Raw genomic sequence first — 23,504 nt, 5'->3', positions numbered from 1 at the left:
GCTCTCCCTGTGCTCTGCCTGTGTTCTACCTGTGTTCTCCCTGTGTTCTACCTGTGTTCTCCCTGTGTTCTCCCTGTGTTCTACCTGTGTTCTCCCTGTGTTCTACCTGTGTTCTACCTGTGTTCTACCTGTGTTCTCCCTGTGTTCTCCCTGTGTTCTCCCTGTGTTCTACCTGTGTTCTCCCTGTGTTCTACCTGTGTTCTCCCTGTGTTCTACCTGTGTTCTCCCTGTGTTCTACCTGTGTTCTACCTGTGTTCTACCTGTGTTCTCCCTGTGTTCTACCTGTGTTCTCCCTGTGTTCTACCTGTGTTCTACCTGTCTCTGTGTTCTACCCGTCCCTGTGTTCTCCCTGTGTTCTACCTGTCTCTGTGTTCTACCCGTCTCTGTGTTCTACCTGTGTTCTACCTGTGTTCTACCTGTGTTCTACCTGTCTCTGTGTTCTACCTGTGTTCTACCTGTCTCTGTGTTCTACCCGTCTCTGTGTTCTCCCTGTGTTCTACCTGTCTCTGTGTTCTACCCGTCTCTGTGTTCTACCTGTGTTCTACCTGTCTCTGTGTTCTACCTGTGTTCTACCTGTCTCTGTGTTCTACCTGTGTTCTACCTGTCTCTGTGTTCTACCTGTGTTCTACCTGTCTCTGTGTTCTCCCTGTGTTCTACCTGTCTCTGTGTTCTACCCGTCTCTGTGTTCTACCTGTGTTCTACCCGTCTCTGTGTTCTACCTGTGTTCTACCTGTCTCTGTGTTCTACCTGTGTTCTACCTGTCTCTGTGTTCTACCTGTGTTCTACCTGTGTTCTACCTGTCTCTGTGTTCCACCTGTGTTCTACCTGTGTTCTCCCTGTGCTCTACCTGTGTTCTACCTGTGTTCTCCCTGTGTTCTACCTGTGTTCTCCCTGTGTTCTACCTGTGTTCTCCCTGTGTTCTACCTGTGTTCTACCTGTCTCTGTGTTCTACCCGTCCCTGTGTTCTCCCTGTGTTCTCTCTGTGTTCTACCTGTCTCTGTGTTCTACCTGTGTTCTACCTGTGTTCTACCTGTCTCTGTGTTCTACCTGTGTTCTACCTGTGTTCTACCTGTCTCTGTGTTCTACCCGTCTCTGTGTTCTACCTGTGTTCTACCTGTGTTCTACCTGTCTCTGTGTTCTACCTGTGTTCTACCTGTGTTCTACCTGTCTCTGTGTTCTACCTGTGTTCTACCTGTCTCTGTGTTCTACCTGTGTTCTACCTGTCTCTTTGTTCTACCTGTGTTCTACCTGTCTCTGTGTTCTACCTGTCTCTGTGTTCTACCTGTGTTCTACCTGTCTCTGTGTTCTACCTGTGTTCTACCTGTCTCTGTGTTCTACCTGTGTTCTACCTGTGTTCTACCTGTCTCTGTGTTCTACCTGTGTTCTACCTGTGTTCTACCTGTCTCTGTGTTCTACCTGTGTTCTACCTGTGTTCTACCTGTCTCTGTGTTCTACCTGTCTCTGTGTTCTACCTGTGTTCTACCTGTGTTCTACCTGTCTCTGTGTTCTACCTGTGTTCTACCTGTCTCTGTGTTCTACCTGTGTTATACCTGTCTCTGTGTTCTCCAGGTATCCGTAGTGTGGCGGTCTGCTGATGGAGAACTCCAGTTCCTCGGTTCTGCTGTCCGGGTCGGTTCCCTGCAGGTGTTTGTTGGTGACGTAGATCCCGTAGCGTCCGGCGCCCAGATCCACCACCGAGCTGGGACTGGAGGTTCTGCTCAGACTGGGAGGAGTCCGGTCCACTCGCTGCACCTGGAGGCAGTTTAGTACGTGATGGAACAGAACCAGACTAGAGAACCTACCCAGGTTCCACATTCAGTCCAGTAAAACCAGTAAAACCAGTAAAACCACAACATAATAACCTCTAAATAACCACAACTCCTTAAGAATTATCTTTTTACTAAACATCATGAACAAGCTGAAATTTATGAAAAAAATAAATTCAGTTTCATCCACATTCATCCTCAGTTTATCATTTCCTCATTACAACTTCCAGATCACAGAGTGTGTACAAAGTAACACAACATTTAGTCACCTGGAACTGAACCACGGAGGATTTACTGGAGGATCACAACCACAAAAAAGACAAAAACAAGGCAAAATAATACAAAACCAGTCACAAAATGACACAAAACTAAACAAAAAGAGACAAAAAATTAACAAAAAAAATCCAAAGCAACAAAAAAACACATAAAATAACAAAGATAAGACAAAAAATTACAAAAATTACAAAAACGAGACACAAAATGACAAAAACACCAGACAGACAACAAAAGTCAGACATAAAAGACAAAAACAACAAAGACAAAATATTACCAAAATGAGACAAACGACACGAAACAAAACAAAAAAGGGACGAAAAAAGTTTTAAAAATTCCACAGCAACAAAAAAGACATAAAAAGACAATAAGACAAATTACACAAATAACAAAAACGAGACACAAAATTACAAAAACAAAACAGAAAACAACAAAAATGAGGAACACGACAACAAAAACACAAGACAGACGACAAGTCAGACAAAAAATGACAAAAACAACTAAATCAGACAAAATATTACAAAAAGGAGACACAAAACGACAACAGAACAAAGATCAATCTACTCTTTTACTTCATGATCCAAACAACTTGTCATGGTCTAGAAATGATTTTAAATTTATAGTTTTACTGATTTACAATCTGCAGTTAATGTCTTCTCTGTAATTTTTACACTTTGAGGGCCGGATTGGACCCTCTGGAGGACCACTTTTGGACCACGGGCCTCATGTTGGACACCCCTGGTCTAACAGAACCAGAACTCCACAGAAACCAACAGAACTCTGGTTCATGTTCTGGTGTTTAAACCTGCAGTTCAACTTCCTGCCACCAGGAGGGGCTGCTGTTCTGTGTAACAGTTTAACGTCCGTGAACCTGAGGGTCATCAGAGATATTCACAGATAAATATTAATCAGAAATATGAGCTGTAGAAGGAGAACGATCAGAAACTGAATCTAACATCATCTGAAATCAAAATTAATGTTGATGTCTTTGTGTTTAAATCAGTAGATGAGCTTCACATGGAAAATAATCATTTCGAACAGTAAAAAATAATCATTTTATTTACTGTAAAATCATGTCAGCGTCCCTGTAAATTACTTTTATTAAATCCTTCACTTTATTTTTTGATATTAGTTATTTAAAAATCACATTATTGAGGAAAACTGTCATCATGTTAGATTTTCAGTTTGTCCTATTTCTGAGAGTGGAGCTCAGAATAAAAAGTAAAAATCCAATTTCAAATTTAAAGGTTCAAGAAAAGAGTCAAAATTATGACATAAAAATTTAAACAGTGACAAAGAAATTTTGACATATTAAGTCACAATTTTAAGATGAAAAGTTTAGAAGTAAAATCAAAATTACGACATTAAAAACAGAATGTTGTTAGGTGTGTTTCAAACAGACACAAAATGACTAAAATAAGACAAACAAGCGGGACAAAAAGGAAACTTAGACACAAAAATGAGACACAAAATGACAAAAACAAAAGACAAACGTGAAAGTCAGAAAAGAAAGACAATAAACAACATAAACAAGACAAAATATTACAAAAATGAGACACAAAACAACAAAAACAAAAAAACAAAAAGTAGACAAAAACATGCAAATGAGACACAAAGAGTACGATCTCTAAGGTCTATTTCCACTCATTATTCTTATGGTTCTTTTCATTTTGCATCTTTTGTAGTAATTTCATGTTTCTCAGTCCCTCTGTGGCTTTTTGTATTAATTTTCTTGCTTTTTGTAGCCATTTTGTGGCTTTTTGTAGTCCTTCTTGTCTTTTTGTAGTCCTTTTGTGGCTTTTTGTAGCCATTTTGTGGCTTTTTGTAGTCCTATTGTGGCTTTTTGTAGTCCTATTGTGGCTTTTTGTAGTCCTATTGTGGCTTTTTGTAGTCCTATTGTGGCTTTTTGTAGCCATTTTGTGGCTTTTTGTAGTCCTATTGTGGCTTATTTGTTGGTTTGATGAAGATCTCTGGTCCTTTTATTTACTTTCTTTGTAAATCTGTTCTGGACATTGATGGTGAACTTATTTATGATCTTTATAGATAAGGAGGGATCATGTGACCTCCACCTGCATGAGGACGCCTCTGTACAGCGCTCTGATCAAAGTGTGTTAAACTAATGACTGTCCTGAACCAATCAGACGGCTCCATTAGTTCAGTGAGGTGAACTTACCTGAACAGGTGTGTCTGCTGCTCACCTGGATGTTGAACACTGCAGGCTCCTCCCTCAGCTGTCCGAACTCCAGGTATCCTCTGTTGGTTCCGTCGCTGGGCAGGAAGTAGAACCTGTCGATGTGGGCGGGGCTTCCCAGGTCGTGCCGGTAAGCCAGGTCCATCCGGTCCACATCGGTCTGGAGGAACCTGAGGGGCGGAGCCAGCGGGGCCCCGCCCAGCAGCAGCTTCCCGTGGCGTGGCGGCTCGGTGACGACGTAGCTCAGGTTGGCGGCGGCGGTGTCGGGGTCGGTGAGCTGCAGCTGGTCGGTGGTGATGGCTGCCGTGGCGCCGTCCTGCAGCTGGAGGGCGCCGTTACGGTGGAGGGTCGGGGGGATGCGGTCGCCGAGCTCGATGGTCAGGTGGAGCGTCCCGCTGACAGACGAGTCGCCGTTGGTGACGACGAAACTGTGGAGACGGAAGTCAGAAACAGTGAGCTTGTTTGTAGAGCCTCAGCAGCGCCCCCTGCTGGATGTAATCAGAAATAAACATTTAGTCTGACGGAGGAATGCTTAAATTCAACACAGTTAAAGATGGGTTCTGCTTTCTGCAGGAATGAGACACGTGGAATCAGTACGACAGAACATGTGGCTTCTATACTCTAATTAATAATACTCTAATTCCACGTAACCAGTTCTGATTTACCGATGAAACGCTGTAGGCCGTAAACTGAAGACCTCGTGTACAGTGGTCCCTCACCATATCGTGGTTCATTTTTCATGGTCTCACTGCATTGTGGATTTTAAAGTTGCCTTTGATACTGTGGTTTTAGTGGTTTATATGTAGTTTTGTGTATTTATAATGTGGTGAGCTGCGTTGAAGAACAACGCTGGAGAAAGGATATCTGTTTTTCATGCACTCTGCAACTGGCAGATGCTTTTATTTTGACTAGGGCTGAAACAATTCCTCGAGTTATTCAAGTAATTTGATTACTAAAAGTCCTCGAGTCAAAATTCTCTGAACCGAGGCTTCGTTTAATCAACTACATGCTCGACCCCAGGTCACTAACTGGTGGAACGCGGTCTGAGGCCGGATCCAGACTTCATTCATACAAACCGGGTCCTTAAATTTGACGGGACGCTTCTATTTTAACCAGAGCAGCTTTTCTATTGTTTACGGCAGGAGTGTCCAACCAGTCTGGTCCAAACGCTCGTCTAAACATCAGCCGTCGGTGAACTAAAACAAGGACAGATTCAGCTGCAGCAGCTTATTTCTCACCTCAAATGCTTTCAGAAATACTGTTCCCTGAAGTTTTTTTGAAATTAAAGACAAAATTTGCGGCCGAGCTGCTGTGTTTATCCAACGCGTCTACCGGACCGTCAAGCTGAAAGCTCGGTCATGTGACCACGTAGCGGCCGCTGAAGCTCCAGCGCTGTCAGGTGAACATGTAGTGACCGCCCACCATGTGTGTGATTTTCAGATGTGCTGTGTTTGCACATCTCGTGGACACACACCTTCACTGCATGTTTTCTGTCAGCATTCAGGCACCGTTTGGCTAAAAAAAAAGGATAGGACTACATTGCCAATTGAGTTAATCTACGGCTGCTGCTTTACTTTCTAATTGGATTAAAGTCCAGTTTGCCTCCAGCTGTTGAGGAGTTTTTCCTCTGAGTTTATTAAACATCTGCAGAGATCTCTGTGGTCACGTTTCTGTCTTTTTGTCAGTGTTTTGTGTCGTTTTACGGCTCTTCTGCATCTCTTTGTGCTCACCATGTGTCTTGTTGTGTCTCTTGGTGGTGGTTAAAGCCTGACAACTGATCTCTGACCTGATGATGATGAGGTTCTGCTACAGGTGAGTCCTGAGCTCCATCACAGCTGCAGATGTTTTTATTTTACCGTCAGTCCAGCAGCACTTTGACTATCAGGAAACACGACAGTTTTCAGAGCTCAGGAAATCAGACGTAAAGCTGCTGTTTGGACAGTTTGATGATCTGCTGCTAGTTTATAGTCAGTTATTAGTTCATAATCGTGTTTTATACATCAGTGGATGTTCTGTTGGATCTGTAGAACTGATCTAGTACCGAGAATGAATGAAGCTAGAAAGAAGCTTAAAGTCACTGATGACCTGAGAAGGTCCTCACAGAGATACAAACACAACCAGAACACACACAAAAAGTGGACCAGTGTGTGTGTGTGTGTGTTTCTCGTGCCAACACAATCTGCCTCTCAGGCCAGCAGCTGACAAACTGCCCCGGGCCTCCACCACACACACACACACACACACACACACACACACACACACACACACACACACACACACACACACACACACACACACACACACACACACACACACACACACACACACACACACACACACACAGCCGTGGCGTAACATCTGGCAGCAGTGTCGGCCATGTTTGCAGAGGGACGGCGGTCTGTGGCTGCGCTCTGGTTGGCCGTTGCCGTGGTGCCAGCGCTGTTGTTATTCTCCTAATAATGCCATCCATCATCTGCTGTCACGGCAACACACACACACACACACACACACACACACACACACACACACACACACACACACACACACACACACACACACACACACACACACACACACAGGTGTGTTGTTCAGATGTGGCCACCTGAGTCCTGACGCCCTCAAAGAACACAATTTAACGACAACGTAACAACGCAGCAGCAGCTAACCCTGACCTCCACCATGATGAGGAGAACAGATTCCTGATGAAGAACCTGGTCTGACACCTCTGACTGTTCAGAACCTCAGAACATGTCAGTGGGATTAAAACTGGTTTAAATCGTATTTATCAGTTTGCTCGTGTCGATGAGTGAGGAGTTAGTTCTGGAGTTCCACAGGGTTCTCTGCTGGGACCAATCATTTTCACCTGTACAGGATTTTACCTGCATCAGAATCAGGAACATCTGGTCTCAGAGTGAAGCTGTGGAACCAGTCCAAGCTTTAGTACTTCTAGGCTGGACTGTTTTTATATATAGATAGCAGCACAGTGTCACTGTAACCATGACAACAAGTGAACACGACATCAGCTGATTGTGATCCTACTACAAATCCACCACTGAGGACCACCAATGTTTATTAAACTGTAACTGTGAATAATTCCTGCTTTTTAAAGAAAATTTCAATAGTCTGAAGACATTTTAAAGTCATTTTGGACCCATTTTTGTTCATTTTCTTAGTCCTTCTCAGCCATCCCAGACCACTAACTCATTTTGGACAGATTTTGAACAGTTAAGGAGGATTTTTTGAGCAAGTTATGGACTAATTTCAGTTATTTGTACTAATTTTGCACATATTTTGGGTAATTTTTGACAAATTCTAACAACATGTAGAGAACACACTTATTTCCTGAGATCAAATCTGAGTCATTTTGGACATTTTTTTAAATTGTTTTTAGTCATTTTTGGAACCCTTCTAACACATCCTAGATGTTTAACTCATTTTGGACGGATTCTGAACAGGAAAAGAGGATTTCTGAGTTTCTGAGTCCCATCAATTCCCGCCGCCCGCTACATATTTAGGTCACGTGATCCGGTATCCGTACTTAACGTACATATGCAGGACACACACCTGTGCTTACAGTAAGGTGATTTAGTTTGTGGGTACATCTATATTAACCCTCCTGTTGTCTTCATTTACAGGTACCAAAAAATATTGTTTCCTTCTCTGAAAAAAATCCAAAAATTCAGCAAAAAAATTCCTAAATTTCTGAAAATTTGCAAAACCTTCAGGAAGAAAATTCCAATAATTCCTTAAAAGTTTCCTTTAAAAGTTGTATTACAAACTCCCCCAAATTTGGCAAGAAAATTATTGTAAATATTTTCAAAAAATGTGCAAAAATCTTCCAAAATTGAGTGAAAACATCTAAAGTGATTACACACACACACACACACACACACACACACAGTAAAACTTCTAATATTTTCTTAAGAACATTGACAAAAAGTCTAGATTTTTTTTTGTCAATGTTCTTAAGAAACATTTTTAGCATTTTTTTTCTACCAAAAAATGTTGAAAAATTTCCCAAAAAGGTTGAAAATGTGGACATCAGATAGCCTAGCTAGACAACCCACAGTAACAAATTTAATTCTCTGCCAGGGTGGGTCTAGTTACCCTCCATAAGGCTCGAGGCTGGATGCTCCTAAAACTGGCCGGACCAATCACCATGAAGTGTAGAGTCAGAAGGCGGGCGTAACTAAGTGACGACAGAGGCGCAACGATTCTGACAGAAACAACCGGCGCACAATAAACAGTTATCTTTGGACTCGGCTTTGGCCACAGCCCTTAAAGATTTGAAGCTAAAATTCAACTCGAAAGATAAACAAAGGACGGCACTGAAGTGTTTCATTGAGAAGAAAGACGTATTTGGACTTATGCCGACGGGATATGGCAAATCCTTAATATACCAGTTGGCTCCGCTGGTTGGGAAGCTAATGGGACTTAGCCACAATCTGCCGGCGCTCTAGGAACTACGTCAGCCTATTCGTTGCGCTGATTGGTTGTATACCTACCCAACTGCTGCAGAGTGATTTGATAGACAACCTTTTAGCCCGCCTCCCTCCCTTTCGAGCGGTCCTAGACCCTTGTGTCTTCAGAACATGGGTCTAGCACGGCTAGGCTAGACATCAGAAGCTTCACTGCGAAAATAGATTTTTTCCAAATTTTCAAATTTTGGTCAATTTGACCCGCAGGGCAACACGAGGGTTAAAAGGACACATTCTGTGGTGCAGTGATTCCTGATCATTAATAACTAATAAATAAAAGCTGCATTTCTGAAATATGTCGGGGGAATGAGCAGCCTTGGAGGAGGACTGATCTCTGACGGCTTTTCTAGTTTATTGACAAAAAGGTTAAAAATTTCATCTCAGTTCCAGTGTTGTTCTTATTTTTTATTTAGTTTTAGTTTCGTCACTAGAACCTGGACTACAACAGCGCCACCATCAGGTCACACTGAGGTCCTCTAAGGTCTGGAGGTTTTCCGGTTCCCACCTGAAGGAGTCGGTGTGGGCGTCGTGGCTGTTGTCGTGGGTGTAGCACACCCGGCTAGCGGCTACGTCCAGCTGGGTGAAGCCCGTCAGCGGGACTCCCGGCTGCTGGGCGGCGTGGACGAGGCCGTGGCGAGGCGGAACCGACACCGTGTAGAACAGCTCCTCCGGTCGGCCCGAGGAGTCGGACGCCAGCAGGACGTCAGTGTTCAGGACGACCCGCTGGCCCTCCGTCAGCCGCACCGCCCGGACCTGCAGGACCACGTCACCTGGAGGAGCAGAGGCCTGAAGTTGAAAAAACTCAGAAGAAGGAACGTCAGAGTTTGTTGTTGCTGAGCGGCAGCACCCAGAGGAACCGAGCCGACGCCGTCCAGCTGCTCCACCTCCCCTCCGTTAATTATTCACCGGCTGACGAGGTCGAACGCTTCTCACCTCCACTCCTCCAGGATCACAGGGACCCGAGCCAGAAGGTCCGAGGCCTCCGTGTTCACCCAACTGGTAAAACTGGCAGGAAGGGGGCGCTAAATAATGTATGAGCAGCAGCAGAGGGACCGCCGTGTGTGTGTGTGCGTGTGTGTGTGCGTTTTTGTTGTGATTTCAGTCCACAATCTTCATGAGTTCAGATGAACCTGAGAGTTCTGCTTCTGGTTCTAGCTCCGATGACATATGAGGGTTAAATCTGGTTCTGGTTCTGTCTCAGTTTGTAAGGAGCTGGAAAAAAGTCTTCGGACTCCCTAAAAATTATACACAATGTCAAATATTATCATAAAGTATTTGTACTCTATCTATCTATCTGTCTATCTATCTATCTATCTATCTATCTATCTATCATCTCTGTTTCTAAAGGTGTGGCTGCATTAGACAGACACAAACAAATACAAATTATATTTATGATGTTTATTGTTTACAAGAAAAACTAACAGAACTAAATTCTACCAAAATGACCCAATAGTCCATTTCTTTCTATTTTCATGGAACCAATCAATTTGAAGTTGTTAATGTTTTTTTAAGGATTTGTTTAGTATTCTGGCTGTGACTGGACTTAAAGGAATTACACTTGAAGATCTGACAGAGGTTCTTAATGCAATAATTCACAGATGTATGGGGCGTCACACATTTTTGCCACCACACTGTGCTGATGAACTTTCTTCTTCTTTGGTGTTTCGGTGGATTTATGGAGGTTTATCAGAGATAATTAAATCCTCAACAACAAACGTGCTTCAGTATTTCCGGTTTTAGTTTGTCTGCTGAAGTCTGGAAGCTTCAGGACGATTAAATGAGACCAAGAGTTTAAGTACCTGAACACCTGTAATCTGTGATGTCAGGTGTGCTGATGGGACAGGTGTGTGATCTGATGATAGCCGTGTTTAAATGCATCACGCAGCCTGAACACGGACTGAGCTGTCCAACAGATGCTGTGATTTGTTCTAAATATTCATTCTGTTATAGATTTAATGTTTGTGACGGAGCGTTAGAACATGTCAGTAGAATTTATTAAGCTCTGGGTCGGACCGGTTGGACGTTCATCCTAGACTCTGTGATTTGTTCATTGGTTTGATTCAAATACAGATTAATTTAAATTAATTTGGTTTTCAATTGAGAATCGATTAACTGTTCACCTGGAAAGTTAAACTGCTGCTTTAATCGTCTCTTAATAAAAGGTTAGGCGTGTGGAGGTGTTTCGGACCTTTCTGCACCATCTGGATGGAGATGAAGAAGTTCTGAGCCGGAGATTCATTGTCTCGGTCGCTCAGCGTGAAGCGGAAACTGTCGTGACCTTTGAATCCGGCGGCGCTGGTGGCTGCAGTGTGTCGGTACCAGAGCCGGTTCATCTCCACGTCGTCCTGAGTGAAGTTCTGACCGGCCGACAGCTCGACCCAACCCCGCTCCGTCTGCAGAATCAGAATCAGAGCTTTCAGGGTTCTGGCTGATCACACAAACAAGACGTTTGACAAAGTGTCGGTGGTTCCAGCTGGTTCTTCATCTGCAGCGTCTTCAGGACATTTAATGAAGTTCTACCTTCTCTCAAAGTGCTCCCGCTGTAAAACTCACCTTGAGCTGCAGGTTTCCAAACCGCGGTGCAGCGTTCAGGACGTAGTACACCTGTTCAGGGGGCGTGTCCAGGTCCTCGGCCTCCAGAGCCACGCTGGAAATCACCCTCCGCTCACCTGAGTCCACCTCCAGACCAGCGTTCCTGAAAAAGAAACACTAAGATTAGATACACTGATACTTTATTAATCCTGAGAGAAATTTAGGAAGATTACAGCATCTTTGATTTGTTTCAGGTTTCAGACTGTCTGGCTCAGATTTTCAACATCGAACAAAGTTTCATCAGCATCCAAACATCCAGAACAAAGTCTGGAAGAACCAGCTTCAGCCACAAGAAGAACCTCGAGTCCTGCAACAGATGGTCCCTAAAAAACCAGCCGTAAAACCAGCAGTAAACAGCCTAAAACCAGTCCTAAATGCTGACCAGAACCACACCTAAAGTCAACACAGATCAGTCTTAATTACTATCTCAAACCAGTCTCAGACCAGTTCTAAACCCAGTCCACAACCGGAACCAAACCCACTTAAACATCAGGACTAAAATCAGGAACAAAACTAGTCCAAGACCAAATATAAAAGTAGTTCTAAACCAGGTTCACAACTAAAGAGACAACATATTTCAGACCCAAAACCAGTCCTGAACCGGCCTAAAACCAGTCTAAAACCAGGCCCAAAACCAGTCCTAAAACAGCCCAAAACCAGTCCTGAACCGGCCTAAAACCAGTCTAAAACCAGGCCCAAAACCAGTCCTAAAACAGCCCAAAACCAGTCCTGAACCAGGTCCTGGTCTGACAGCTTCTTGTCCTCACTGTGGATGAAGTTTCCTGAACAATAAAAAGTGTCAGAGCAGCATTTAAAACATTTAGTTTGAGGCCCAGCATGTCGGCAGGTTTGTGTAGAAACGTCCCCCTGAGGACACGGAGAGCAGAAGACAGACTGAACGGTCCTTCAGACAGAAACAAGAGCAGCAAAGTTTGTGTGCCAGCAGGTTTTTCCAGAGGGAAGATGGAGGTCGGTGTTGTTTTGGGGCCAAACATCAGGAACCGTCTGGCTGCTTCTTCACTTGGAAATAAAATCCACGCAGGACAGAAGCCGACGCATCCTGCAGGAACGCAACAACATGCAGGAAACAGCTGCCAAGTCTCTGCATTACGTCTGCATCACTGGACGTCACAGCACCAGGACCAACACCCACAGAGGGGGAGGACCAGGAGGACCGGGAGGACCAGGAGGATCAGGGGGACGGAGCAGTTTCTGAACAAGCTGCATTATGAAGATTTATTTTTGGCGTCTGAGCATTCAAAGATCATCTCAGCATCTATCTATTCTGTGTGTGTGTGTGTGTGTGTGTGTGTGTGTGTGTGTGTGTGTGTGTGTGTGTGTGTGTGTGTGTGTGTGTGTACTTGAGCAGTCGAGGTTTGTCGTCGTTAACCGGCAGCACTGTGACCTGAATCGTTCCTTCGACTGAATGAACTCCGTCTGTCAGCCGCAGAACCAGAACGTCCTTCTGGGTTTCTGAGTCATCGTGGACGTAAGAGACCTTCAACCCTGCAGGAGGTCAGGAGGAGGTGGGAGGAGGTGGGAGGAGGTGAAGGGAAACATGAACACAAACTGTGACATTCTGAATGATGTCATGTTAACTGAAGCCTCTGATTGGCTGCTGGTGTGTCGGCCTCTGATTGGTTCTGAACTGTTTCTATGACTCGTTTGTTTCAGCTCCAGCGATGATGTCACCTCCACCTGTCTCCAGGTGTGCTGCCGGGCCTCACCTTGCCTCAGCTCCTGCAGAGTGAAGGAGGAGACGAGGAGGCTCCTCAGCAGATCAGCCTCCATCTCCTGGTCGCGCCGCCGGTCGGATCCATAGACGGAGTTGATCAGGAAGCCGTGGTCCGGCTGCTGGAGCAGGGAGAAGGTGAGGAGGTCCGGAGGAGCATCCAGGTCAGAACCGTCCAGGATGGAGGGAGTCAGCTCTCTGACGCCTCCTTCATCCACCTGCAGGAGACGTCAACCTCCATCACTCTGAAGAACATCTCACTTTTACTTTATGGTCAACATGTTCATTGTTAAACTACAGAAAATATTAGAAAAATCACAGCATTAAGCTTTCATTTAAATGTTTGGAGGAGGCAGGAGGAGGTCTGTGTAGCTCCGCCCCTCACTGTTTCCAGGTGAACCAATCAGAATGAGCCGCTGCCTCTGAGGTTCTGGTCATGTGACATCAGGTAAACTTACGGTGAAGTTGGTGAGCAGCAGCGACGGCGTCTCGTCATTGGTCGGATTGATGATGATGTAGAAGGGGACGGGGGCGGAGCGATGCAGCCCGTCACTCACACTGACGGACAGCTGGTCCACGGTAGGCTCCACCCCTCTGTGCTCTGATTGGACGTAGTTGATAAAGCCGGAGGTCAGGTGGACGAGGCTGAAGGATTCTGGGAAATGACACACACAGGTGAGGACATGATCTAGGACCAGAACAGAGGAGGTGGGAGGAGATCAGACATATTCTCAGACCAGAACCAGGTTCTAGTCGGACCCACACTGACCCACTCGGACTCCAGCGTTGCTCTTCTCAGAGCCCGGCGTCGGCAGCATGTTCTCCAGGAAGCCGTGAAGGGGCGGAGCTTCCAGGTAGAAGGTGAGCTGCTCAGGTGGACTGTCAGGGTCCGAGGCCCCCAGAACCGAACCACAGAGACACGCTGAGGAACCTTCATCCACCAGCAGCAGAGACTCACCTGAAGGAGGCAAAAAGACTCGGATCAGTACAATAGAACCACCAGAACCTCCTCAGAACCACCAGAACCTCCTCAGAATCACCAGCACCTCCATTTTTGGAAAACTTTGAAGTCATTTTGGAAGATTTTTGTCTTTTTTTTAATAATTTTGGGACAATGTAGTGTAATTTTGGACATCTTTTAACAGTTTTTGAGTCATTTTTGACAAATATTGAAAAATTTGGGGCGATTTTTGTGTAATTTTAGGCAAATCTGATGTAAATGGACCAATTTGACTAAAAAACACATTTGAGTTCTGGTAAAAACTGACTCCACATCAGTTTTACATCCATCCAGGGGTCTCAGTCTGAACACTAAATCTGGTTTTTGTTCATTTTTGATGATTTTGGACAATTTTTGAGTCCACTTTGAAAAAGTTTGACTAATTTTGGACACATTTGGGGCAATTTTGAAGAGGTCTTTTAGTAATTTTGGATGATTTAACCCTTTAAGCTTCAGTCAATTCCAGCCGTTTTCAGTACAAAAAAAATCGCTAATATTCTATTTTTGAATAAAAAAATTTACGAAAAATACAGGGAATATTGGACGCACATCACGAGGTGCATTTCCTTGAAAACGACCGATTCGTGGATTTTATACCGACTTCAGGACATGTTTTGGACAAAATAGTTTACTGGCTTGTGTCATCTGGATGTAAAAGGTTGGATTATGGCCGTTTTTTGTGGAATCTTTTTTTTTGTGTGTAATAATGAACCCGGAAATGTGAGTCGCGCTGTGTGCGTTGAAGCTGTGTACAGAGAAAGGATGGATGAATATTCGTTTTTGTCGGACAAATGTGTTTTTCTCACCCGCTGTGGTAATCGCATCTGAAAGAGGTTTATACCGGTGGATTCATGAGAATCCAAACTTTCCATCGGTGTATAGTGTTTGTATAATTGTGTTTGCAGCCGTCGGACATTCTTGAAATTCCTATGCAAATTAGTAGGTGTACCGCCGGCGGTACACCTACGACGCACTGAGGGTTAAACAACATTTTTGAAAAACAGTCAGTAATTTCAGACATATATCAAGCTATATTTTTAAATTATTTTTGGACAATTTTGATGTCATTTGGAACAAGTTTTTGAAGCATTTTCAGAAACTTCAGATTAATTCTATCTAAAGCTGGAGAAAATCTTAAAAAGTGCATTCTGGGTAAACTTTCAAGGTAGTTTTGTGTCTTTTTGTGATGGATTTGTGTGTTTTTGTGGTTATTTTGTGTCTCTTTGTGGTTGTTTTACGCCTCCTCTGACCACAGTGAATGCATAGTCCTGACAGTGTGATGATATGTGGCTGGTGAAAACTATAAAAGGTGTATTATGGGTAAACTTTAAGGCTCACATGTGTGGCAGGTGGTTGGTCAGAACTATTATAGACGAAGAAGAAGAAACCAGGATCATCTAGAGACAGATTCACTTCCTGCAGTTCAGCCTAAAACTCTCTGAATGTTCCTGTTGGTTTCAGCTGAGAACCAGAACCAGGAGGAGGAATCTTTCTGTCTGGTTTTGTTGAGCAGTTTAAGGACCAACCTGAAGTTGGAGATTTGACATTTGTTTCTGTTTCTTCAAACCTGTTTTTCAGGGTTCAAAAATATTCCGTTTTGCGACTGAAACTTCTGAACATCTTCACCCAGAGACTGAAGCTGAACTGAAACCAGGTAGAGGCGTTACACTGAATGAATGTCTGTCAGCCGCTGGTGAATCTGCTGCTAATTAAGCAACGAGCAGCTTGTCGGCGTGTTAATGAGGACGCTCCTGGATCCGCCTGATAAACAAGAAACGAGGTGAAGCCGGATTCCTCTCGTCTGGCCGCTCTAACATTCACTCTGCGTCTTTATTCGCTGCTAATTAATTAGACAGAGGAGCGGCTCAGACCCTGAATGAGGCCGAGACGAGCTGGCAGGATTAGCGCTAGCTGCTAATCCAGCTAGCGAGGCTCCGACACCGGGCCCATTGTGACGGAGCGAGTCGCCGTTCTTTGTCCCGTCGGCCGTCCGAGGACTCAGAGGACGATAAGCTCCGAGTAAAACCAACACAATGAGCAGAAACGACACAACGAGCAGCACAAAGACTGTGACAGCTCAACCGACGACACCGAATCTAACCTGAAATGTTTCTGACGAGTTGGAAAACCTGAAATAAACATAAAACTTTACTAAAACTGAAGGAGACTGTTGGTTCAGATATTTGGAAGAAATAAGTAAAATAAAACTGGAAGTGACTCCAGCAATGAAGAAAGAAATATAGAACGTAAAAATGAAATACGGGGCAGAAAAATTCAAATGTTGCACATTAAACTGAAACTGAACAGACTGCTGAGGAAGTCAGACAGAAAAATGTTCAGATTGTTGTTGGACGATTAGAGAATTATGGAATTAGTGCTGCAACTAATGACAGTGTTCATTGTTGATTAATTTCTGCATTAATCAGCTGTTTGTCTCTGAAATTATTGCAATTGTTCCTTTCCTCACTAGATCCTAATTTTCCCTCAACCTGTCCTCATTTTTTCAACGTTTCATCATTTTTCCTCACCGTGTCCTCATTTTTCATCGCCCTATCCATGTTTTTCCTCACCCTTTTCTAATTTTTCCTCACATCCTCATTTTTCGTCACCCTATACTAATTTCTTGTCACTCTTTCCTAATTTTCTTAATTCTTTCTCAAAATGGCCAAATTTTTTTCCCCATTGTTGCCACATTTTTCCTCACCGTGTCCTCATTTTTTCTAACCCTGGCCTCATTTTTTCTCATTGGAGCCTTTTTTTCCTCACCGTGGCCTTACTTTTCCTCTCTATAGCCTCATTTTCAACACTGTGGCCCTCATTTTTATTCACTTTTGGCTCATTTTTTCTCACTGCACCCTCATTTTTCCTCACAGTGTTCTCACTTTTCCTCACCATGACCTCATTATTCCTCATTATATTCTCATTTTTCCCCAACCTGGCCACATTTTTCCTCATTGGAGGCTAATATTTCCTCACCATGACATGTTTTCCTCTGCACAAGCACATTCTTCCTCACTGTAGTTTTATTTTTCCCCACTCAGTCTTCTTCGTGTATCACAGCGTGACTCATGTGATACTAAAACACTCATGATATTATAAATAATAAACCATTATAAATGATGCTAATGACAGCAAATCTGGACACTTTCAGGAAGTGAGGACAGTTTTTAAAAGCTCTGGAAGCAAGAATTTGATAAAATTTTAGTTGAAAACATTCTTTAAAAAGTGAGACGTTACTGTAAAGTGAAAACATTTTAGAAAGTGAGAACATTTCTGGAGATAAAGAACACACTCAGAGTTTGGTAAAGTCAGGACGGTTTAAACTCGATGTGGAACTTCACTCCTCCTTTTCAAATCGTGAATTTGATTTTAAACTGATTCTTGGCTCGTCTGCAGGAAACACTGAGACAGGTCAGCTGGAGTTCAGATTCTGTTTTAAATGTGTTTTCAGCTGCAGGATGAAACTGTGAGGAGTTAAAATAAGAGCTTTGATTGTGAATAAAAAGTCAGTTCTTCATCTGATTCTCCTGAACTCAAAAACTCCTGAACACCTGGAGAGGACAAACGCTCCTATTTAGACCAACTGATTAGAATTTGGTGATCAATAAATAACTACAATAATAACTATAATAACTATAACAATGATAATAATAATAATAACAAGGATGTGTCTGTAAACTGCAGCCTGATTGGTCGAAGCAAAACAAATGAGACACCACAGTTCCAGTTAAAACGGAGAAAACAGAGAAAACAGAGAAAACAGATGATGTTTCTACTGTGGAGAGATTCTTTTTATCACACACTCACACACACACATACACACACACACACAAACACGCACACACACACACACACTCCATCTCCCAGTCCTCCCAGTGTGTCCCAGTGGTCACTGGTCTCCATTGATAACCACAGAGCTCCTCCTCAATCCCTGTTCTTGGCTGTAACTCCGGTGTGTGTGTGTGTGTGTGTGTGTGTGTGTGTGTGTGTGTGTGTGTGTGTGTGTGTGTGTGTGTGTGTGTGTGTGTGTGTGGGGGGGGGTGTCGGTCAGAGCTGCATTAACAGGATTTTCAGCTGAGTGGAGCACAAGCTTTTGGCACAAACATTCTCTGTTTTCATGTAATTGTCTTCAGAGATGTTTGTTGTTTTCGTGTTTCTCTGAACAACTCTGGAGTGAATACACTGTAGCTGGTCAGGAGGTGGCGCTGCAGCTACGTCAGCTGTAATAAGCAGAGTAGAAGAAGACGGAAACTAAACCGACAGAAGAATGTTTTTGTGGTCTTTGTATTTAATTTTTTAAGGATTTTTTTTGTATTCGTATTTTTTTGCATAATTTGGTTATTTTATTTCTGTTGTGGTTTGTATCATTGAAAGTGTTTTGTTTTGTGACTTTGTGGTTGTTTGAGTTGCATTATGGTTGTTTTTTTTAATCTTTGTGTGGTTTGTTTGTGTTAGCATTGAACCAGGGGCGGCTGGTCAATAGAGGGCGCTAGGGCGCCGCCCCCTCTGTCTCACATCATGTAGAGTCACAGCCCTTCCTTTAATAAAACGTTTCTAAAATTACATTTACATGTATATCCTATGTTTTTAACAAGCACAATGGAAAATAGAGCCTGTAGAGAGTTACTAAAATGTATAATTTGTAATAAAAAGTCAGATTAGAAACGTCCAACGTTGTCTACAGTTACTAATAGTGGACATATATCCGGACGGGGCGCACTGATCTTTCCCCCTTGACTCTCCTTATAACTTTGACATGAGCAGTTTGTTCCTCTTCAATACAAGAGACAGGAGACCGCAGGGCGATCAGATGGAGACAGCCTGTCTCTCTCTGATCTCCCTCTGAGCCCAGATTTTAACCATAGAGTCATTGAGAAATTTGCATGTCTCAAAGACAGAAGAGCAAACCTTGCATACAAAAAATAACACAGATGTAGAGGTGATGGCTTTAATCTCTAAAATGTGAGGATTTACTTTTTTGTCATTTAATAATGTAAATAGAAATGTTAGTTGACAGAAGTGGCACTTTAGACTGAAAGCCTGTTGATTTTCATCTGTTCTGAAATCTGAGGAATTCCTGTTTTTCTTTATTTTCATTGTAAATATTTCATGTTAGTTGACAGAAGCACTTTGGGCTCAAAGCCTAAGATAAGAGAAGACAGGTTTTATTTGTCACATGCACAGTTAAACAGAGTATAATGCCTAATGGTTTCAGTATTCTTTTATTGCTTTGGTCTTCAATCTGCAGATTTGCTGTTTTCTCATTGTCATGTAAGGTTGTTCATGTAAAAGTTAGCTCACAGAAGCACTGTCTGCTTTAAGCCTTATAGTTAGTTTTTTTAACAAAATGTCCAATGTTTGTTGGTTTCACAGGTATGGATTTGTTTTTGTTTATTTGAGTATGTAAATATAAATATGTTGTTGACAGAAGAAGCACTTGGCCTCTTTGAAGCTGGAAAAATGAATTGTTTCTTTTTTTACTTTTGAAGTAAAAAATAGATTTGCGTATTTATGCATTCTTAATTTGTTTAATTATTTAAAAAAAAGGAGATTTTAAGGGTTTGTGTACCAATTACACCTTATCTGGAGCAAATCATATCAAACACTGGGGAGATAAATTCAAAGTCAGTAGCTGCTAACATTTACGTGCATTTAATTGTCTGTTTGACTCTATAGACCCATTTACAGTAGGTAAATAAAGAGGGCTGCGTGCGCACCCCGGCAACGGAAGTATGGCGGCTAGCAGTGGCTTGTCAAGCCATGCGGGTGCATTATCAGTAAAAGATCGTGAAAAATACTTTAAAAAACTCACTTTAACAAATGGCAAGAGGCTCCCAGATCCCTGTACACTTACCAAATGGGACTATGACGTTAGTAAGTGGCCCAATATTCAGTGACCTGATATTTATTTATATTTAGTTGAAAAACCTAGCATGTACACTAGAGAGAAGCCGCAAGCATACAAATCTATGGAGGCCTATGATTATGCAATTTGTGGACAGGTACAGGTGAGATACAAGGACACTGACTAAGAGTTTTGTGTTTTGATGTCTGAAATCCTACCCAGCCAAAGGCAAGGGCAGACGACTACGATGTATGAGGCATGGATGATCATCAACAAAGTGGAGAACTACATACACACAGCAAACTGTACCTGTAGCCACATTATTGTTTATGTCCCCCTGTCACAACAGTCGACAGGGCTTTTATTAGTGGCTCTAATCGTGTGGGAACCGACAACTCGTCAGTATATTTTGCACTGATTTCACTTTATTTGCCACAACACACACGTGCATTGTTGATGGTATCCTCCTTCCAATCCACTCGCTTGATAGCCTGGAGCCACAGCCACCTTTGGTTGCTCTGAAACGGCTGAGAGCCCATTGGCATGCGGTAGAACTTATGTCCCTCTTGAGTATTTTGGTTCGTACAACCAAAAACACAACAGCCTGACATTATGATGCCGACAGTTCAGCGTTAGCTTTTAGTTTTGCTACTCCGTGTCATGCGAACAATGCCAGGTAAATGATATGAAGCGGTACTTCCGTTGCCTTGATGCGCACGCAGCTTGTTGATGACGTAGGCTCTGATGGGGTCTATTTCACCCTCCTAGTGGTGCATAGTAATAGTACATCAAATGGCTGTGAACATAATTTACATCAATTCTTGTATTCGGAATCGGAATCACTTTATTCACCTTATCCGGTGTTGCCGACTCTGCTATTTGGTTTGGTAAATTAAGTGCGCCCCCCCCAAGAGAACAATTCACCAGCCACCACTGGATTGAACTGTAGCTGGTCAGAAGGAGTTTATTTAGCATTAGCCTCAACGATGCAAGGTTCTCAGTGTTAGCATGTTGCATGCTAATGTGGCTAAGATTAGCATTAGCCACAACGATACAAGGTTCTTAGTGTTAGCATGTTGTATGCTCATGTGGTTTCAATTAGTATTAGCCACAATGATAAGAGAATCCTTAGGGTTAGCACGTTGTAGGCTAATGTGGCCATGTTTGATGTCAGAGTTCACTATTAAACGTGTTGCCATGAAGGTCAGTGACTGTTTAGATGAAAAAACGTATTTTGTAGTTTAATTTAGGACTTATTTTTTAATTTCTGATGTGATATTTTGTGTTGGTTATGCTCAGTGATCATTCTCCATCCAGACTTCTCTATTCTGGTTTCATCTCACTGAAGAATCCAGAAGTTTCTCTGCTGCTTTCTGTTTAGCTTTTAGGACATTTCTTATCAGTGGTTTGATTTTGAAACGTGAGGTTTAATTAAAGTTTATTGTGTTTCATGTTCTTGGCGGTGTTCTTCAATTTGGAGGTCGATTACATGTGACGTCCAGATAATCCTGCCGTCTGTTAGCAGGACGTGGTGTTATCGGTCTGCTCCTCCTGCTGGAGCTCCTCCATCCTCAGGACGTCTCAGTCTGAACCAGAGCAATGGGTTTTAATTGAACTTTCAAGTTTTGTGTCCGACAAAGTTCACGGAAACAACAAACCTCACAGGTTTCTGCTCTCTTTAGGTAGTTTTTGGCTGAACAGTTACCGAGCTCCATGGCAACGCCTTTTATTGTGGAGTCACATGACTGATCAGCTGTTTGTGACATCATCAAACATGGCCGACTTCAGCTGACATTGAAGCATCGTCACCATAGATATATACAAACACTAGATGTCTCAAGACGGAGTCGGCGGCGTCGTCACTTGGCGGCCATCTTAGGACAGGGGACTGCTCTGGCGCACTGTACTGTAGTTAATGGTAAGGTGGATGATTTCCTCACTTTAACACTCATAACTCGCTCAATTCTTGATTGATTTACAAACGGTTTAGTTTATTACAAACCTTATTAACGTGGCTATGATTCAGGCTCAATTCCGAAATCGCAGCTTTTCGTTTTGAAAAATGATGGTGTTACTCACAATCTGATTTTCAATGATTAGGTTTTCCTGAGACCAACGTTTTTTGAGAACCTAATCTTTAGGCGAAATTACATTCTTTGTGGTTGTGGTTGTATTTATTTGCTTGTTAAGAGACTTTGATTGAGACCTTAGACTTATTGTTTGTATACATCTATGCCTGGATTAGTTAGCCTGCAGCCGAAATGCATTGTGGGTAATGTAGGCACCGGGTTCATGAAAAGAAAAGACATCATCTCTTTTTGTTGTGCATTGATTTTGGTTGAGCTTTGTTTTTATCTGTGCATTAGAAAGCTGATAGTAATAAAGAAGTGCAATGCTAAATAACAAAATTACATTTACATCCATTTATGCTGAAAAAAGATGATATCTGTGTTCATTATTATATGAATTCAATGGTTTTAATTATTCTTATGCAAGCAGTAAAACAAGTACATCTCTGACGTTTATAACAAACCAAGCTGTTGTAAAATCGGTTGAAAATTGAGCAATCTACAGTGATTTTAAAATCCATGCTCCATTGACTTTAATGTTATGAGTGATCGAGCAGCCCTGTCCCAAGATGGCCGCCATGTGGCGACGTTGCTCCCCATAGGCTGACAGCGCTCATGAGCCATCTAGTGTTTGTATATGTCTATGATCGTCACAACCTGACTGAAAACTGAAGTTCTCTGCAGATGGACAAAGTTTGGTCTGTTTCTTCTTCTACTCTGTTAAAGATGATGAAGCCACAGCACCACCTTCTGACCAACTAAAGTCCAGTTTATTGACCACATATATAGCACAAACCAACCACAAAGAGATTAAAAAAAACAACTACTAAAATGTGACACAAACGACCACAAATACACAAAACGAAACACTTTAAATGATGCAAACCCCAACAGACATAATATGACTGAATTATGATAAACAAGTCCTCCTCCAGGGCTGCTCAGTTGTCGTTCTTTAAGATAAAAGTCACGTGAGTCACGTGACCTAAATATGTAGCGGGAATTGATGGGACTCAGAAACACCCCCACAGTTTAATCAGCTGTTCCTTGGATCATTTCTGATGGATAAGTCCTGATAAGTCCTCAGAGGTGGATTTGTAGTAGGATCACAATCAGCTGATGTAGTGTTCACTGGTTGTCATGGTTACAGTGACAATGATACAGAAATCTTTAAGAAATCTCCACATTTGTCCAAAATTATTAGAAATTTGTTCAGAACTTGCTCAAGAAATCCTCTTTTCCTGTTCACAATCTGTCCAAAATGAGTTAAACATCTAGGATGGCTCAGAAGGGTTCCAACAATGACTATAAACAATAAAAACACGTCCAGAATGACTCAGATTTGACCTCAGAAAATAAGTGTGTTCTCTAAATGTTGTCAAATTTGTCAAAAATGACCCAAAATATGTGCAAAATGACTAGAAATTGCTCAAATTAGTCCAGAACTTGCTCAAAAAAAATCCTCCTTAACTGTTTAAAATCTGTCCAAAATGAGTTAGTGGTCTAGGATGGCTGAGAAGGGTTAAAAAATGATTAAAAATGGGTCCAAAATGACTTT

The 23,504-nt window shown here is 42.6% G+C and overlaps 1 protein-coding gene across 1 annotated transcript in view; it reads right to left on the bottom strand.

Annotated features, from left to right (window-relative positions):
* frem1b (Fras1 related extracellular matrix 1b) overlaps nt 1-23,504 on the bottom strand; it is an 83,579-nt gene that overhangs the window by 11,260 nt on the left and 48,815 nt on the right. The window contains exons 18-26 of the mRNA XM_051947567.1: nt 13,802-13,990; nt 13,491-13,687; nt 13,028-13,250; nt 12,662-12,806; nt 11,262-11,403; nt 10,897-11,101; nt 9,214-9,478; nt 4,238-4,658; nt 1,551-1,752 (exon numbers count right to left, since the gene is read on the bottom strand). Of these exons, the coding sequence (XP_051803527.1) occupies nt 1,551-1,752; nt 4,238-4,658; nt 9,214-9,478; nt 10,897-11,101; nt 11,262-11,403; nt 12,662-12,806; nt 13,028-13,250; nt 13,491-13,687; nt 13,802-13,990 (1,989 nt within the window). The remainder of the gene's footprint in view (nt 1-1,550; nt 1,753-4,237; nt 4,659-9,213; nt 9,479-10,896; nt 11,102-11,261; nt 11,404-12,661; nt 12,807-13,027; nt 13,251-13,490; nt 13,688-13,801; nt 13,991-23,504) is intronic.

Source organism: Acanthochromis polyacanthus, chromosome 4 (assembly GCF_021347895.1).
Source record: "Acanthochromis polyacanthus isolate Apoly-LR-REF ecotype Palm Island chromosome 4, KAUST_Apoly_ChrSc, whole genome shotgun sequence".
NCBI lineage: Eukaryota > Metazoa > Chordata > Actinopteri > Pomacentridae > Acanthochromis > Acanthochromis polyacanthus.
The sequence above is the reverse complement of the archived record's forward strand: the minus strand, read 5'-3'. Positions and strand labels throughout refer to the sequence as shown.